Here is a 19432-nt window from a genome sequence, read left to right as displayed (position 1 = left end):
AACACTGAATGCATACTAAACAGTGGATTTCTGAGGCTGTGTCAGTGCATACAGAGTGACCTTGCAGTATATGCATAACTTCACCTATCAAGGTAACCCTTAAAATGCACTTTTTTGGGGGGTACCATCTGGGTTTTTAGCATTTGCTCATGCCAACATGTCTTAGGGCTGTTTATTTATTCTTTTTTTGGCTGAGCCAGCTCTAAATACAACAATAGTATAATACATCTTTTTCTTTTTGCTGCTCTCTTCAGGGGTCGCAACAGCAGATTATCTGCCTCCGAGCATCCTCCACTCTCACACCAACCTCCTCCTTCACCACCTTCTCTGCGGTCTCCATTCCTCCTTTCCTGCCATCTTTAATGTCCTTTGCCCAGAAGGATAATAGTTGTTTATGAAAAATGGATTACACACAATAAAATATAAAAAAACAAAACAATTAAAGGTTTTTAAACACACAGCAAATGTGTGTACAGAAAGAAATGAGAATGTCAGTGAGCTAGGACACTATATGAGGACTGTAGAATCTACTATGAAAACAGAACGCTGCATTAGGCCTTAGTGATGCATGTTGGCAAGACATTATTCATTTTAAATGTTATTATTAATTTTTCTGATAGAGCCCATACTTTATTGCGTCTGTTCTTGATTTTTGACAAACTTTAAAAGACAGCTGTTATATTGTCTCTGAAATGCTCGGAGGCAACTCAGGTGTGTTTAGCAACCTTAAGTATGCTTAAGTATAAAAAAGAAACATGCCAGTACATATAAAAGGAAAAGACTGAGGGTGTATTATTGCCAACTAGTTCTCTATTCCCACCCCTATTAAGCACCAGCAGCTCCTGTTTATGTTTGAAACATAAATGAACCAGATCACTGTTTGATAACTGTAATTAAAAAAAATCATAAGGATCATGTTTCGTATAATTTGGAGGTGGGTTTCTTGCCTTTGCCTGAATGAAAAATGAGAAGAAAGAAAAAAGACTCAAAAACCTAAATAATAAATCTTTCCTCCTGTTGTTTTTACTATTTTGACCATTTGCCTTGTTCCAAATGCTCTAATTTCAAATGTAAATCATCCTTGAAAGCAGAACAGGTTGCACACAAGCAACAAGTGAAAACAATGAGTCTTAAGGTTTTTGCTATTATTTGTGATCTTTACTACATAGATTTAAAACCTACAAAAAGAAATACAGTGAGCTTTTGTTTGTAAGTGGCAGAGATCATTAAAAGAATTAAACAATAACAGATTACGGGGTACAAGTTATATCAATGCATTAAGAAGCCTTAAAAGCAGTACTAGTATGGGGAGCATCATTTGCATACCTGGATCTGCTCAGGTGTCCACTGATCCAAATTGACAGATTTGACTCTGGAGATGTGGACACCCAGGTTGCGGTGGATGCCGGCACAGCGGATACACATGAACACCCCGAGGTTCCATGACGCCCACCGAGGCCCTGAAATGGAAAAGAAGAAAAGAGGATATTTCCACTATGAATTACTCCGGTTGCAGTTTTATTGTAAAACTCCTGCTGTGTTGTAGTTTAAGTGACTTGCTGCTGCATGTGAGTTGATCCCAATCATTTTCAACAATTTAGACTGCAAAGGAACTCAAAAACCCAAATAAACTCAAAACTGTGGAAGTGAAAGAACAGCAGGAAGTAAAGAATCAATGAAATACAACTGAAATGAAAAAGCAAGCCAGGAGTACTCTTCTCTTTGAAGCTCTTTACCCCACCACCATCCTACAAAACTATGCTTTCAAGTATGAAAAGGTACCTGTACCTGGCACTTGCTGCTACATACTGTGAAATTATTTATTTTTTAGATTTTCTAGGCTCCAGCATGGCCCTTAAATCACTGCTATCCACTGGTTTGAACAGTTTTTAAGCTACTGCTCTCCTGGAATTTTCAGTTAAGGATAATCACTCTGAAATGAATGTCAGATAAAGCTACCAATTTTAGGCTCAGAATATAGCAACAATGGACAATGGATCGACCAGTGGTCTTAACCAGCCTTATATCAAGTGAGGAATTGTCTTGGTAGCCACTTAAAGGAATCAGTCATGATTTAATTGGCACCACCTCCGAGTCTATTTACTAACTGTGTGCATATTTTTATTGCCAGAGTTTAACCTTTTATAAGGTCTACATGATAACACACAATGTCACAAAGCATAAGGTCTGCCCAATTGCTTTAATAAACACAGGTTCAGTGGACTTAAGCATCCTCCCTAGTAGCGCCAGATGTGGATCAAGTTGAACACTTTTAAGATGTGACAGAACAAGAGATATGAAGGATGGGAAGGAGGAGCTTGGTACAGAACCGAGCACCTGTGCTGTACCGCACCATTGGAGTGACAAGAGTGTCGAGCCCAAAGGTAAAGCTTTCATTTACCAGTCAATCAACGTTCTAAAAAACACCAAAAGCCATGAGGTTTGTTCTTTGGAAGAATAACCTTGAGGATAAATGAGGTACCTCTCTTCAGCCCTAGAGATAGGGTGGGAGGCAACTTCAAGCCGTGGATACAAGATAACTGGCCCTCCCTTAGCCCAGTTTTGCTGGAGGTTTCTTCCTTCCCTCTGTTGCCAAATGCTTGGTAGGGTTGTCTGTTTGATGAGGTTTTCTCTGAATTACTGTATTTACTTTACAATATAAAGTGCCTTCAAAATGTTGTGATTTGAAGCTATATGAAAAAAATATTCAACTGAATTAAAATTCTGGTTTTTGTAGTGGTTAGTTACACTACTTCAAAAGTATTTGTCTACTTTCACAAGAATATGAACTTTGTTTCCCTGATCAATAGGAGTTAATATGGTATCAACTCACTGTTTGTATCTATATATACACATCTTCCCAAAGTTGGGAGCATAAAATTTTCCAAAATATCTTGGTAAGCTGAAGCATTAACATTTCACTTGAACACAAATGTTTGCGGAAGCATTCTGCATATCTAGGTTCTTGGTTTTATAGACCTGTAGCCATGGAAGTGAATGGTACACCATAATTCAATGATTTGGATTGTTGAGTGAATATTTCTGCCACTATAGTTTATGTGACGTGCTTTGGAAGAAGTTTGCTAGTGAACAAAGAACAGCAGGTTGTGAACAGCTTTAACAAAGTCAAATCAACACAAATTCAAACTCACAAGAAACAATTTGAACAAAGTCTTTGACAAAGTGTTGTAGTTGTGTGAAGTACACCATCAGGTTTCAGCAGAAATTAAAAAACATAAAAACATAAAATCCAAGCACCAAGAATCAAAGCCTTGTTTTGCTTTGGTAATACTGTCTCACTCACTTTAGTATATCAGAATGTGCTAAATGCCATTTATAATATTCTGAGACATTTTAAAGACATTCTTATCAAAACGGTGCAGGAAGTAATATTCTGAATCCCTAAATCTTGAAGGAAAAGCATGAAGGCGTGTGGTTTTCATTTATGGATATCATTTGATTAGAGCCCATGCAGTTTATTACATATAAAAGCCAATTAAATGTGAATGTATGTGTCAATAGAATGGCTGCAGTTAATCTGAAAGTGAAAGATACCATCCTAGGCGTTTAGGGTTGTGTCAGTGTCTGTCTTTTAAAGACAAAAAAAAAAAAGTCTTGAATTTTATTGTATGCATTCTCACTTCAATTTAGTGATTAAAGTTTTAATTAAATTTATTAAATTTAATTTAGAACCTACTTGAAAGTATGAAAGGTAATCATGAAAACAGTGTTTAACACAATGAAAGCAGCTTTGAGTTTAGAAAAGTGGTTTTGAAAACCTTTCCAGGGTCAAAATTATAGCAGTTTCCTTCTTCACGGCGAATGATCGAAACTTGACGTGCAGCCATGACGGCGGTGTTTCATGAAACCTCAAACGCTTCTCAAGATGACTGAGGCCTTAAGAATCCACTCACCGTAGGCCATGTGGATCTGATAAAGTCCCAAGGAGGAGTTCGTTAAATTATATGGCCTGAAAATGACCCCATAATTACACTTTCAACTCAAAGTGGCTGACTTCCTGTTGGATTTAGGTTATAGCTCCATGATTTCAGACCCATAGATGAAACAAAGCACAGGCACTGCTCTTTTGAAATATTCTAGGGGCCACTGTGGAGCCATTTTGCAGCAACTATCGATAAGAACTATAGAACTACAGGGTGGGCCATTTATATGGATACACCGTAATAACATGGGAATGGTTGGTGATATTAAAGTCCTGTTTGTGGCACATTAGTATATGTGAGGGGGCAAACTCCTCAAGATGGGTGGTGACCATGGTGGCCATTTAGAAGTCGGTCATCTTGGATACAACTTTTGTTTTTTCAATAGGAAGAGGGCCATGTGACAACATCAAACTTATTGGTAATGTCACAAGAAAAACAATGGTGTGCTTGGTTTCAACGTAACTTTATTCTTGTATCACAAACTTGTCACCAGTGTTCGTCAAGTTATTTGAAAATAGTAATTAGTTACTAATTACTGAGTACTTCTCCAAGAAAGTTTCCAGTTTCTTTTATGATTACTTATTTTCAAAAGTAATTAGTTACTTTATTACTTTTAAAAAACATGATAAACAACCTGAATACCTTTTAGCCCAACTCTATTTTTTCTGCATAATCCATCATATAAAATTGAATGAAATGAGAAAGTGTCTTTTTAAAACTTGTTTTATAAGTTTTAATCTTTTAACTTTATGCACATTGCATCAAGTGAAAATGACATTATGTACAACAGTCTTTGACTTGAAGAAATGTGTTTAACATTTAAACCTATTTTCTGCATATTCCGGCATATAAAATAATTTTTTGTGTTTACACTCGCTCTTTCAAATAGATGCAAGTAAAACACAGCAAAAAATAAATAAAATCAAAGCTTAAGCGGCACCAAGTCTTGTCACTCTTTAACCTCCTAGAACCTGGCGTCCACATACAGTGGGGCAAAAAAGTATTTAGTCAGCCACCGATTGTGCAAGTTCCCCCACTTAAAATGATGACAGAGGTCAGTAATTTGCACCAGAGGTACACTTCAACTGTGAGAGACAGAATGTGAAAAAAAAATCCATGAATCCACATGGTAGGATTTATAAAGAATTTATTCGTAAATCAGGGTGGAAAATAAGTATTTGGTCAATAACAAAAATACAACTCAATACTTTGTAACATAACGTTTGTTGGCAATAACAGAGGTCAAACGTTTACTATAGGTCTTTACCAGGTTTGCACACACAGTAGCTGGTATTTTGGCCCATTCCTCCATGCAGATCTTCTCGAGAGCAGTGATGTTTTGGGGCTGTCGCCGAGCAACACGGACTTTCAACTCCCGCCACAGATTTTCTATGGGGTTGAGGTCTGGAGACTGGCTAGGCCACTCCAGGACTTTCAAATGCTTCTTACGGAGCCACTCCTTTGTTGCCCGGGCGGTGTGTTTTGGATCATTGTCATGTTGGAAGACCCAGCCTCGTTTCATCTTCAAAGTTCTCACTGATGGAAGGAGGTTTTGGCTCAAAATCTCACGATACATGGCCCCATTCATTCTGTCCTTAACACGGATCAGTCGTCCTGTCCCCTTGGCAGAAAAACAGCCCCATAGCATGATGTTTCCACCCCCATGCTTCACAGTAGGTATGGTGTTCTTGGGATGCAACTCAGTATTCTTCTTCCTCCAAACACGACGAGTTGAGTTTATACCAAAAAGTTCTACTTTGGTTTCATCTGACCACATGACATTCTCCCAATCCTCTGCTGTATCATCCATGTGCTCTCTGGCAAACTTCAGACGGGCCTGGACATGCACTGGCTTCAGCAGCGGAACACGTCTGGCACTGCGGGATTTGATTCCCTGCCGTTGTAGTGTGTTACTGATGGTGACCTTTGTTACTTTGGTCCCAGCTCTCTGCAGGTCATTCACCAGGTCCCCCCGTGTGGTTCTGGGATCTTTGCTCACCGTTCTCATGATCATTTTGACCCCACGGGATGAGATCTTGCGTGGAGCCCCAGATCGAGGGAGATTATCAGTGGTCTTGTATGTCTTCTATTTTCTGATGATTGCTCCCACAGTTGATTTTTTCACACCAAGCTGCTTGCCTATTGTAGATTCACTCTTCCCAGTCTGGTGCAGGTCTACAATACTTTTCCTGGTGTCCTTCGAAAGCTCTTTGGTCTTGGCCATGGCGGAGTTTGGAGTCTGACTGTTTGAGGCTGTGGACAGGTGTCTTTTATACAGATGATGAGTTCAAACAGGTGCCATTCATACAGGTAACGAGTGGGGGACAGAAAAGCTTCTTACAGAAGACGTTACAGGTCTGTGAGAGTCAGAGATTTTCCTTGTTTGAGGTGACCAAATACTTATTTTCCACCCTGATTTACGAATAAATTCTTTACAAATCCTACCATGTGGATTCATGGATTTTTTTTTCCACATTCTGTCTCTCACAGTTGAAGTGTACCTCTGGTGCAAATTACTGACCTCTGTCATCATTTTAAGTGGGGGAACTTGAACAATCGGTGGCTGACTAAATACTTTTTTGCCCCACTGTATGTGGACATCACAATTTGGGTTATTTAGACCAAAATACTTAATTTTGCTCTACAAGGGCCTGATATCCACTTACGCGGACATTATTCTGCTACTGTTCTATCAAAATTTTAAATGAATATCCTCATATGTAGCTCTCATTTTTCTTAGAAACAAAAATTTGGTATTTCTTTGTTTTTACATTCATCAGGTCCCAATATGCCCAAATATCAAAGAGAAATTAAAAATGCATGCCGTGGAAGAGTTCGGGTCTTAGGAGGTTAATCTATTTTCACCTGCTTAGCAGGAGAGGGGCCGGTGGAGGTTTGCCCGGTGCCGCAGCGGTCATGTCAGTAGGCGGGATCCGGGGGTTTCTCTATGAATGTCACATTCCCGTGGCAGCGTGCTCAGTGCTTGCTCAGATTTGAAGTTGAATTTTTCGCTGTAGAATGAATTTTCTTCCCACAGAGTGTACAGCAGACGCTAATGTTTTTGTCACTTTTTACAGAATCAAACTCAAAAGTAATGTCAGTACCTCCGAGCTTTAAATGCTGCGTCGTACTCTCGCCCACACTCCCTGTTTTCCATTGTTGATCTACACACGTCTGCTGCTGCCACGAACGTCAAAAACTGTGTCATGAGACACTCTCACAAAGTGTCGGTTTAATAACGCAGTAAGGCAGCATGCTTACGGGAAAGTAACAGTAATCCAATTACTTTTTTGCAATAGTAACCCCTTACTTTAAAAGTAATCGGACTACAGTAACGCATTTATTTTAACGCGTTACTGCCCATCTCTGCCCATCACATAATTAAAATCACAGTCTGTGACGTCTCAAAATCAGATTAAAAAAAATTTGGAAACCTGTTTTTCAGAACAATCTGAAGCCTCAGTTTCAAATAATGAGCATTACTTTTGCATAACGTTTCCTTATTTATATGAGTTGAGAAATAAGTGCAATATCCCATCCATCCATCCATCTTCATCCGCTTTGTCCGGGGCCGGGTCGCGGGGGCAGCAGCCTAAGCAAAGAGGCCCAGACCTCCCTCTCCCCAGCCACCTCCTCCAGCTTGTCCGGGGGAATACCAAGGCGTTCCCAGGCCAGCCGAGAGATATAATCTCTCCAGCGTGTCCTGGGTCTGCCCCGGGGCCTCCTCCCGGTGGGACATGCCTGGAACACCTCACCCAGGAGGCGCCCAGGGGGCATCCTTGTCAGATGCCCGAACCACCTCAGCTGGCTCCTTTCGATGTGGAGCAGCAGCTGCTCTACTCTGAGCCCCTCCCGGATGGCCGAACTTCTCACCCTATCTCTAAGGGAGAGGCCAGCCACCCTTCGGAGGAAGCTCATTTCTGCCGCTTGTATCCGCGATCTCGTTCTTTCGGTCACTACCCACAGCTCGTGGCCATAGGTGAGGGTAGGGACGTAGATCGACCGGTAAATTGAGAGCTTCGCTTTTACACTCAGCTCCCTCTTCACCACGACGGACCGGTGCAGCGTCCGCATTACTGCAGCTGCAGCCCCAATCCGTCTGTCGATCTCCTGCTCCCTTCTCCCATCACTCGCGAACAAGACCCCGAGATACTTGAACTCCTCCACTTGTGGCAGGAACTCATCCCCGACCCGGAGTGGGCACTCCACCCTTTTCCGGCTGAGAACCATGGCCTCAGATTTGGAGGTGCTGATCCTCATTCCCGCTGCTTCACACTCGGCTGCGAACCGTTCCAGTGCGAGCTGGAGGCCTTCACCCGATGAAGCCAACAGAACCACATCATCTGCAAAAATCAGAGATGAGATTCTGAGGCCACCAAAGTGAAAGCCCTCCGCCACTTGGCTGCGCCTAGAAATCCTGTCCATAAAAATTATGAACAGAACCGGAGACAAAGGGCAGCCCTGGCGAAGCCCATCACCCACTGGGAACGGGTCCGACTTATTGCCGGCAATGCGAACCAAGCTCTTGCAACGGTTGTATAGGGATCGAATGGCCCGTAGCAATGGGCCAGACACCCCATATTCCCGCAACACCTCCCACAGGACACCCCGAGGGACACGGTCGAATGCCTTCTCCAAGTCCACAAAACACATGTAGACTGGTTGGGCAAACTCCCATGCACCCTCAAGTATCCTGGAGAGGATAAAGAGCTGGTCCAGTGTTCCGCGACCAGGACGAAAACCGCATTGTTCCTCCTGTATCCGAGGTTCGACTAACGGACGAACTCTCCTTTCCAGCACCCTGGCATAGACTTTCCCAGGGAGGCTGAGGAGTGTGATCCCCCTGTAGTTGGAACACACCCTCCGGTCCCCTTACTTAAAGATGGGGACCACCACCCCGGTCTGCCAGTCCACAGGTACTGCCCCTGATCTCCACGCAACATTGCAGAGGCGTGTCAACCAGGACAGCCCTACAACGTCCAGAGCCTTCAGGAAGTGCAATATCCCTTTTAAGCATAATGTCAGATAACAATAAGAACCTCCATTTTAAATCAACGACCTATTGTTTAAAAAATAAAATAAAAAAAATACGATGAATAATGGTATCATCTAACGTTGCTTGATTGTACTATAGGCACAATTTGAACAATGTAGTTAAGGCAGAATACTAAGGGCATCCTCCACATGCTCCGAACAATGCAGCATGCACAGTTCAACAATGTGTTAAGATAAAAGATTTTGCACTTGCCCAGAACGACCACATTCAAGGGGAAGAAGAGAGGCTTCTTTGTAGTCTGGGAGCCAAGATGCTCGGCACACAAATTTGAAGAGTCTGTTAACACTGAAAAGAATTACAGCACTGTTTTTTTTAAGCTCTGCCTTACTTTCACACCAATTTTCTTCTCAGGAAAATTAAGAAAATTCAGACAAAAGGTTCATATACAGTAGTCCGTAGAACATCAAGCCCTCTGAAATCCCAAATACTAATATAATTGTGCATACTAGTCAGTTCTCTAAAATATCTTTTTTTGAGTAAACTCAGGGTAAGAGCTTCCCACAGAAATCTGTGCAAATGCATCATCCATCATGGCACAAAGCAACCCAAGCTCAGCCAAATCTCCATGGAGATGAATAGGAGATGGCATGGAAATGACAGTCAAATCATTTTAATGGGCTAGTGGCTACAGTCCCGCAGCGTCATCTTTGGCTCCATCCTTCTCCAGACCATGAAGCTTACTATCTGTCAATCCAAGGACTGAAAATGGCATTGAACACAGCACGCACAAAGGTGCAACTTCTTTGGGTCTAGGCTACATTATGGTGGTGCGGCAGCGCTGGTTGGATGGCGGCAGCAGCACACAGTGCAGTAGGATTGACTGTCTCGGCTAAGAGCATCAGTGTGTTAATGCAGTGGCACTAATGCACTAGACGGCCTAAAGGAGCATTAAAGCAGGGATGACTGAGTGTTAAGCCCAAATCAAGCAGCTCAGCTATTGTAAGCTGGGCTCTATCTGCTGGATATCTATCAGTATCTATTGGACTTCACTTTGGTCTGCTCTCAGATAACCTCTCTCAAAAATATTCCAGTACAAAATGTGCGACAGCCTCACCTGAGGTCTAATTACACACAACAGAAAACACAGTGCTTGAAGAGGCTGGAAATGAATTTTCAGTGCAGTGCAAAGCATCCAGATACACTCAGGCTTTCTTCACAGAAGGAATTCGGAGTGAAGAGGAAGGACTTCTAAATTGAAAAGTGAGTATTTCTAAATTGAAAATCCACAGAGCTTTAGAGTCTGGTTGTGCTTAGTCAAAAAGTAAAACTCATACAAATTATACCCCGAATGCTTAACTGTGTTGCACTACTTCTAGAAGCCAATAACATTCATCCATGCAATGACGAGTGGCTTGCACTGATGTTTCTTGATGCTCTGACTTGTGAGCAGGAGTCTCTGCGTCTCTGAGACTTCTCACTCTTTCACATCTTTACCCCTTCGACTTTCATTTCACACAACTGACTGTCTGATTGTTTGTCTAAAGTCACGTCCATATATGAAGTGTTTCACTCATTATTCATCACTTTGTAGACGACAGCTGTTTATTAGTGGACAGCTGCGGTTACCTAGGTAACTCTGCATTTACCACCTTGTCATTTGTCAATCAACTGTATCCTCTGCTCCTATTAGTGGCAACTTCAATTAACTCTGGACAACCCACACTTTTTTTCCTCCCAGTACTACATGATCTCGTGTCTCTTTCAGTGTATACAGCGCTAAATATAACCTATACCTTGACAGGAGATATGACTAGGGCTGCCACAAACGATTATTTTGATAGTCGACTAGTCACCGATTATTTTTGCAATTAGTCAACTAATCAGATCATGCATCCATTGTAAAATGTACAGCTTATTGCACCAGCAGCATCTGCTCTTATATAACTATCATTAGCTTACAGCTTTAAGTGTTTAAGGTGCTAACTAAAAATAAAGACAAGATGGTAGTTTATTAAATTTTAATGAAATTTGCAGATTGTTTCGGTGAAGTTTAATAAACTTCTTGCTATCTAAAATATAACAGGACACCGGAGTAGATTCTCGAGCATCTCATGCTCAGTTGTCTGCTTGACGTTTATTCAGCTGTGTAAAAACTATAACTTTAATCTCAGCCAAACCGATTTACTCAGGAACAAATAAAATACCAAAAAAAGGCCAAACAATAACATTTGTAAGTTATCTAAGTGACTTATATATCATGTTTAACCTTAGTAGCGAAAGACGGCAGTGGGTTTGAAAACGATTTCCCGGGAGTCCGGTGTTCTCACGGGCTCTAGTGAGCCTTGAACCCCGGCTAGCTATCGAGCTGGTGGGTAACAGACGTCTCCGAAAATGTCGGAGCGCTTTTGAAAATATGTGGTGTCTTGATAAACTGAGCAGATATTTGAGGTTTACACAGCTACATTCTCGCCTGAAAATATGTTAAACGTTTATTTTGTGACCCAGAAAGAATAATAAGAGTAATATTAAAACTAACTAGCTACCGCCATTGTTGGAAACTAAGCTGGGCCGCGCTATGAATTCTGGGACACAGCTGCTTCTTCTTCGGGGTTTAACAGCAGCTGGCATCCTTGTACATGCAGTGCTGCCATCTTCTGTTTCAGTCCGTTATTACACTCTTAAATCCTACTACTTATTCCTGTGTCTTTTGGGATCTTACAAAGCTTCAAACGACGCGTCGACTATTAAATCAGTCGTCGACGATTTTAATAGTCGACGTAATCGTGACTAGTCGATTAATCGTGGCAGCCCTAGATATGACTAAGGGATAATTCACAGATTATCAGTGTTTATAATGTTTGGCTTATTAAGTATAACACCAAGTTGACTTTCTCATCTGTATAGCAGGTCTTTTTTCAAGATTCATGCACAAAACTTGGGATGTTACCATGTTTTTTTCCTCTTTTATAATTTGCCAGTCTTTCTTTAACAATATGCTCCAGAGCAGCAGCAAAATCTGACTGCTGACCAACTTTATTTAAATTGGGGCTTTGCCTAGTTGTGCATATCTTATCAGGTTTACTGCTTTATCTAAATGTATCCTAGAAATTCAGTCTTTTGTGCGAGTTGAAAAAGGACCCACATGGAGTCTGTCTTAACCTAGTTAAAATGTACAATACAAGGTTGTTGGTGTCAAACATACTGCTGAGTCCTACAACAGGTGTGCAACCCAGCTGAAAAGCAAGGTTAACTCAGTTTAAATCTGAACTATAATTGGCTACAACATTTTTACAAACAGATCTTAAACACAAAAAGGGAAAACGCAGCCCACAAACTGATTAAATCTGGACCAGCAGTAGCAAAATATGAGCCTCTAAGCTGAAACTGTCATTCATCAACGAGGCATTCTGACATCTGAAGCTAACAGAAGACACGCCTCATGTTTAAAGCGCAGAATCTGCCCATTTACCCCTTCAAAAGCTACCACTATTAACTTAGCTAATGAATCTCATTAAGCTTCTATAATCATCCTGTTGTCCAATAATGGCAAACAAGTTTTACAAACAAGCAAGTTACAACTTTATACTGCTTTAGCAATTTTTTATGATACCGGTCCACTAAATTATAGGAGGCAGTGGGTAGCAAGTAAGTTGGTGGTGAAGTAGAAAATAAGCTCCCTGCTGTGCGTCACTCTTGTCAGCAACTGTATGATAGCTTGGTAATATTTGAGTGCAAAATGAATTTGCTGCACTCCTATGCTGGTTGAAGCCAGTGTGGCTAAGAAGGTTTCTGTTGGAAATCCTGTGTCAGTTTTATCTCCAAAAGCTCCTCCTCTGCCCCCTAGTGGGCAAAAACATCAATTATGCACGTTTAACTGCAAAAAAGGGAAAGCTCAATCTCACAGGTACTATGCTTCAAAAAAGGGGGGAAAAGGAAGAAGAAAAATGCTTTGGTGTAATGTAAAACCGGCTGGTTTAGCAATCTAAAAGTAGAGCTTCGGCCCTGCAGACTAAAGGCCACTCTGATATATGAGCTCCGACCTTCTACACTGGTCAGTGTCCATTAACCTACTGACCACTAATGTGCTGTCCTATTTTTAATTCCAATCTTTACCTCTGCTGATGGATATAATGTCTGGGAAGTGATCAGTACATGAATGAGCCACAGCATTAGTATCTGTTCCCCTGTCTCGTGTAGATTCATCTTGACAAACTTTATATTTGCACTGAAGTTTGGACAAAAATAGACAGCTAAAAGGAGTTTCCTGCACCCCCTCCCCCAAACAAGCGCACACAATTTGTAGACTGCTGACCTGAATAGACACAAAAACACGCCTGCACAAAAGACACACACAGCTGCACATGCATAAAAGCTAAGTGATACACCTACACACAAGCAATCACAGACAGCCACCCCAGCAAGTACACACACTAATATGTACAGATTAACACATTATTAGCAGCATGTGTAGACAGAAAGATGCAGAGGCAAATATTCCACTGTGACACGCACATGCACACACAACGCAGAGGAGCCCTGATGAGTGACAGAGGAACTTCCCAACTGCAAGGGGAGGTGGGCAGTCAGCCGAGCATGAAATTAAAGCCCCAACTGTCAACCTGAGGACAGTCAGGACGAGTGACAAGTGTGCGTAAACGCTGTGTGTGACAGGCAGGGTGGCCACAGGTGTATTCCGTGGAGATCAATCCAGTGCTCCTTTTCCTTTAGGGAAGCACTGGAAATTGTAGTTTAACGCTTTAGTGGCTGCAAAGAGGCAGCCTCTGTGGACCTGACCTGCAGAAATCTGCCTGGTCACAGTCACAACCACCCTTGTATCTCCTTCTTATTTGAATTACCTTTTCATTTATCTTTCACTCTGCTTTCCTTTGTCTTAATGCCCTATTAACACCTCGAAAGCTCAAATCGTTACAGAATATTCATGGCTCCTTTAATTATGTATGGATGCATGGATCTACTTTAGTTGCTCTCTTTTCTTTTCTAGGAACCAAAAACAAATGCTAATGTTAGTGCACAGAGGCTGAATGGCGCCCGAGGCGAGAAAACGCACCATCCTTGTGCTGAAATTCAGCAGCAGTCTCATTTAAAGAAGGTTAACAACCCCCATTTTCTAATTAATAAAATGCCCTCTTAGTAAATCATTGAAAGACTGCCAGAATCTTCAGTACAGTATTGGAGTGGAGAATAAGAGACTGGAGGCTGAGGGGGAAAATAAAGAAGCGCTGTGCTGCTCCCTGCTGGCCCATTAGTGCGACTCTGTGTCAGCAGTGAAGAGGAAGAAGGAAGGAGTGCATCCTCAAGGAGAACCGAGCTCCCCTCCAACAGTATTTCCTCTTCATAACAACAAGAGCAAAATCTAATAAAAAGCCATCATCTGCTCTTATTCCCTGTCCTCAAACTAATGGTGGAACATTAGAGTGCAGACAGTCAATAAATCAGGACAGATGGATAAACCATAAAAAGCATCATCGCAGGTTATAAAGAGTGAGACAGACAGAGGCGTACACACAGGGGACACAAACACAATAACAGGTCCACAAGTCTGGCATGTGGACGGTCTCATTATGTTTTCAACATGAAATGGATAAATGAGAGCAATGACAGTCCTGAGCAATACATGACTATTTATTTTATACACTTAATGAATAAAAGCATAAAGTGAAGACAGTATTCCATCTGCTGGTGACAGAAGGTAGTGTAGGAGACTACAGCAGAGCCCATTTCCTGTTGTTCTCATTAGAGACAGTACAGGCCAGATCTGTGTACGACGTTACAGCAGAGCTCCATGTTATCAAAAACTACTGACAACAATCTTTGCAACATGGACGTATTTTATAAGGACAGTCACACATACATCTGCTGTTAATGTGCAATACAGAGCACCAAATCTGAAGATGCAGGATTATGTGCAAAGCCACACGTTCGCACCTCCCACTGCTGCTCCTGTACCTCAGTCACCCAGGAGCACAGGTGACCCACAGAGGCCTACATTAATATCTTTCAAACTAAATAGCAATCCATTTTTCAAATTCAGAGGCAGACATCCACTCACACTCACAATCAAACCTATGGTCACTGTGGGTCCACCTATTAACCCAACATGCATGCGTTTAGACTGGGGAAGGAAGCAAACTCCACACAGTTAGGCCCAGGACGCTCCTGCTGTGAGGCAATAGTGTCAATCCCTGCTAGCTACATGTGTTATATTTGTCTTACATTACATCAAAATTCTCATTTTTGGCCAAAAATCTAGTTACAGCTCAGCTATCTGAAGGTTAATTGGATCCCTAGCTCTGACTCTGTACAAAAATGGCACACACATTTTTACACATTTACATTTCAAGACAGCTAACTTTAGAAATCACACTGACAGGAGAATCTTCAACCTACTGGCTCATGCCATCAGTGCTGCAAATCCTCACAAATAGAAAGATTTGCCGGGGCCACCCCGACTCTCCGTCTGCAGTTTAAGCTGACAAAGTTCTGCTTCAGGGAAAGTGAAGCACGACTCTGATTCAGCAACTCTAATTGGAAGTTGACGGTATGCATTACCTTTGTTGATTTTACACACTTTAAAACCACCTCACAGATTTTGGCCTGCAAATACCTGGAGTTGCTGGTTGTGTGAACTAATCTATTAAAATACACAAAAACGCAATGCACCACAAAGTAACTCACATAACTAATCTAGAGAAGCACCAGACAAATTCTGGGTTTTGCAAAATAAAATTAGTGTTTTAGTCAAAAGACTTTGCTGGCTTGTAAGAAAGAGCAGTTAGACAAACCCGATTTAGTTTTTAGGAACAGGTTTATAGCCAGCATCTGCAGATTCCTAAACAGCAGTAACACTATGTCCCCCTTTCTCACTTTGAAGCTGTTCACACAGACACAAAAATAACACCAAACTTGCACTTTTCTTCTTCACGTGTCTAAGATTAAATTTACATTTGCTTTGTGATGCTGTACCACCTCGCTGCAGCCTACCAAAGGCTGTCTCCTTGACAGGACACTACAAAACTAGTCTGCCCTTCACACCTTTAAAATGTGTACAAGTACAGGTGTGTGGGCACCAGATTCTGAGCCCAGCTGAGTGAGTGTGTGTATGTGCCATAGTATTTGATGTGCATGACAGGGGAGCAGTACCAAGGACAGGTCGTCAAAGTGCTGAATACCCCACGGGCGCTTGCCAAGATCCGCTGCGCCAGCACAAGAGAGCATGTGCCAGCTCAGAGCACCGCCTGCCACAAATCATAATACTGACGCGTAGTCAGGCAGTGTGTGTGTGTGTGCACGTGGTGTGTGTAGATTCTGCTTACACTGATGAAAGGATTGTGTTAAAACAGAAAATTAAAATTATAGTCTATAATCCACTAAGCAGTAGATAGACTGACCTGCCAGGCCAAACAGGCAAATGAAATACAATCAATAAGGTGTGCACCACTGTCTCAACACACACACACACACACAGATGTAGGGCAGCGTGCGTAGACAGCAGGCAGGTCTGAGGGTGGAATTACAGCTGAGAGGCTAAGGTGAGTCACCGCTCTGCAGTGGTCACAGAATGGCTGCCACACCCAACATACGCTGACTGCAGCAGGCAGCACGGAGGATGGATGGCACCTGATCACACCAAAGCCTTAAAACAAACTGATGAATGAAACCGGAGCTCTTCGTTCCGAGTGGTCAATCAGCTACAGAGTGAAAGCTTGTTTTCCACATCAATAAACTCTAATACACTGCCTCTGCTCTTGGTGTGGAGCAGAGCCCGACTAATGTGAGATTTTTAGGACAGATATCAATATTTGGTGAATTAAAAATCTGACATTCCAAAATGTCAGTCGCCATCTTTTTTCCTTTGAGAAACACACAACATAAACAGATTTCCCTAACATTTGTTATTTGGAGTTATTGCACTCGTTTTTGTAGCACTCCAAACAGCAAAGTTGCAAAGTGCCATCTGCTGGACAAACTGTGCAACATCAACACTCATAACATGTGGTTGAAGGGTGTTTCTCCCTTGTCCTTATTATGTTTTTCATTTATCAACTGTTACAAATACTGATACCAGTAGATAAGCAAATTGCTAATATCTGCCCACTGATGAATGGGTGGAGCTCTGTTGCAGTGCACTGCATTAAACATTAAAGCTCAAAAAACATTTTACAATTTCATCTTCAGATCCACCACTAAATGATTGATTACATCCTTCAATAATGCAGTGAAACCAATTTTTCATATTTTAAACAGTAACTACATGCAAGTCATATTTGCACAAACACAAATGTGCCGCCAGGAGTAGCAAGGGTGCCAGAAAAGTGCAATCCTTTTCCATCAAATAATCATATGTCAGCATTTCCAGATGTCACGTTTCCTATTCAACAATTAGCAGCCAAAAATCAATCGACTTTTATATCCGGCAAAAAGCAAAAACTCCTCACAAACAAAGAAATATTAGGAATTTCTGTCTGAGACAAAAATGTAATGTTTTTTTCCTTTCTTTTTTTAGATCTAGCTCAAAGTTCAAATTAAAGGTTAAATATAAATAATTCTCATTCCCGCCCATGTCAGTTTCTACTAGAAATGGTTTTCCCCAGTGCTACTTAACATAGAGACACAGGATACATGGATAACAATGACCACAGAGGTTCATGTGACGAGCAGCACTTTTGATTATTTTATCTTTCATTTTTCAACATCAAGTTGGGTTGGTCATTTTCCCATGGTATAATGAGTGAGCTGCTACAGATAGTTGCTATAGAAACGAGCTGGCCACACATACAAATCAGATTGGTAGCAAAATCAAAACACTTTGCTGTCACAGTTGGGAACAACACATGGTCCCATATGTGCTGAACTGACACCTCCTTTTGTTCCTGCTGTTGTTACATAAACTGAAAGTGAAGGTAATGATAGGAAAGATTAGCATCCGAGTCTTTTTGTTCTGCTCATTTTCACTCATTACTGGAGATCCCAGTGGTCTTAATCAAGAAACACAAACGCGACAAAAACAGAGGAGAAAAACAGTTTTTCAAAGAAAATCACAGCACAAAAGTGCTTCCCAAAGCATGCTTTCATTCAGAGGGATCCATAAATAAAAGATTATTACGTTAAATGTGTTAAAATCTGATTCAGAGGACTGTCTTTGGCCCAAAGTAAAGGTTATTCTTCTGCTATGAACACTTTGCCAGTCAATTACCAGGAAGTTAACCCTGTTCCAGGAAGGAGAGCATTAACCTAGTGTGTTTTCTGGTGGTGTGAGAAAACAGAGCACAAGAAGAACATGTAAACGTAACACATAAGAAAAAAAATGTATTGATCCACCACACTCGTTTACCTTCAACTTGAACGGTTACCACCTGGTTCAAAAACACTTTGACTTTTATCTATACTCTTCCCATCTGTAAAAACTGCATAAGAGGTGAGTTTTTTATAACTCCCCTGTTTGGATTCTATTGAGGTTGAAAAGTTAGAAACATGGCTGCTTTTACTGACAGGTGTACACAGCTCCTGTCTGTTAGGACCCCTCTCTGCTAATCAGAGGCACTGGACCTCTTTGTGATATTTTTTGCTATTTTGGGGCATTTTTACAGGAGTTTTCTGACAAATATTGTGGCTTGGTGTGTCATAAAAATATCCAAGAAGTCTGATGAGTATTTATACAAGTTGAATATTTCACTATCCTGTTACTGCTAACTGGTAACTCAGTCTGTGGATGCATGCAGTTTGTGAATGCAGCTTACCAAGTGAGCTTGCCTTGGTCCAAGGATCCAGTTACTAACTATCTGACAACTTTCCTAAACTGTTGTGAGTGGTTGCAATGTTGCTGGAGGAAGCTGGTTGTAAAGATGTTTACGGTTCAAGGAAAAGCTCCTTGCAGTGTCTTTGGTTGTTAGCATATAGCCATGGTTGTCCATAGTTTGCATGGAAGGTGCTAATTTGTCTGCACATCCTCTCCAACTACTTACTAAGAGGTAGCAAAACTGTCAAAAGCATGACACAAACTGGAAATGGAGAACATTTACTTCATTGTAAAAGCTGTGCTTTCTTAATAAGAGGTGCAACTTTTACTCTGAAGGTGGCCTTCGTTTCTGCATTACACTTAAGTTTCACTACTGCTCAGAATATCCATTTTTCCTAGCGACCAGAGGTTGCCACAGGGTAACAGATCAGCTGTGTAACTATAGGCACTTCAGCCTCACATCCAAATGTGTTAGCAGGCTCCTGCCTACGACAGCCGTAATGCTCTGACAATCCATCAAGCAGTCCGGGTTCGTAGCTTAGCAAAGTCGTACTAAAACATTTGACAGATTTTCGAGCGCCGTGTACATAAAATTGTTTCGAGGTCAGTAAACACAACCAGAATTCATACATAAGGCACACGGGGTTATAAGTGGCTCTGTCGATTTTCAGAAAAATCAAAGGATTGATTTTAAGTGCGCCGTATTTTCCAAAAAAAAACAAAAAAACAAAACAC

At 41.5% G+C, this 19432-nt stretch overlaps 1 protein-coding gene across 3 annotated transcripts in view; it reads right to left on the bottom strand.

The window, feature by feature from the left end:
• The window catches only part of LOC146695941 (stromal membrane-associated protein 1-like), a 167718-nt gene that overhangs the window by 138104 nt on the left and 10182 nt on the right, over positions 1 to 19432 (bottom strand). For all 3 annotated transcript variants that reach the window (XM_085478424.1, XM_085478426.1, XM_085478427.1), the window contains exon 2: positions 1327 to 1460. In XM_085478424.1, coding sequence (XP_085334550.1) covers positions 1327 to 1460 — 134 coding nt within the window. The remainder of the gene's footprint in view (positions 1 to 1326; positions 1461 to 19432) is intronic.

This window comes from Copadichromis virginalis, linkage group LG13, assembly GCF_057382275.1.
Source record: "Copadichromis virginalis isolate Kocher_CV1m ecotype Utaka linkage group LG13, C_Virginalis_male_GT1.1, whole genome shotgun sequence".
Lineage (NCBI taxonomy): Eukaryota > Metazoa > Chordata > Actinopteri > Cichliformes > Cichlidae > Copadichromis > Copadichromis virginalis.
This window is presented reverse-complemented; position numbering and strand designations above follow the sequence as displayed.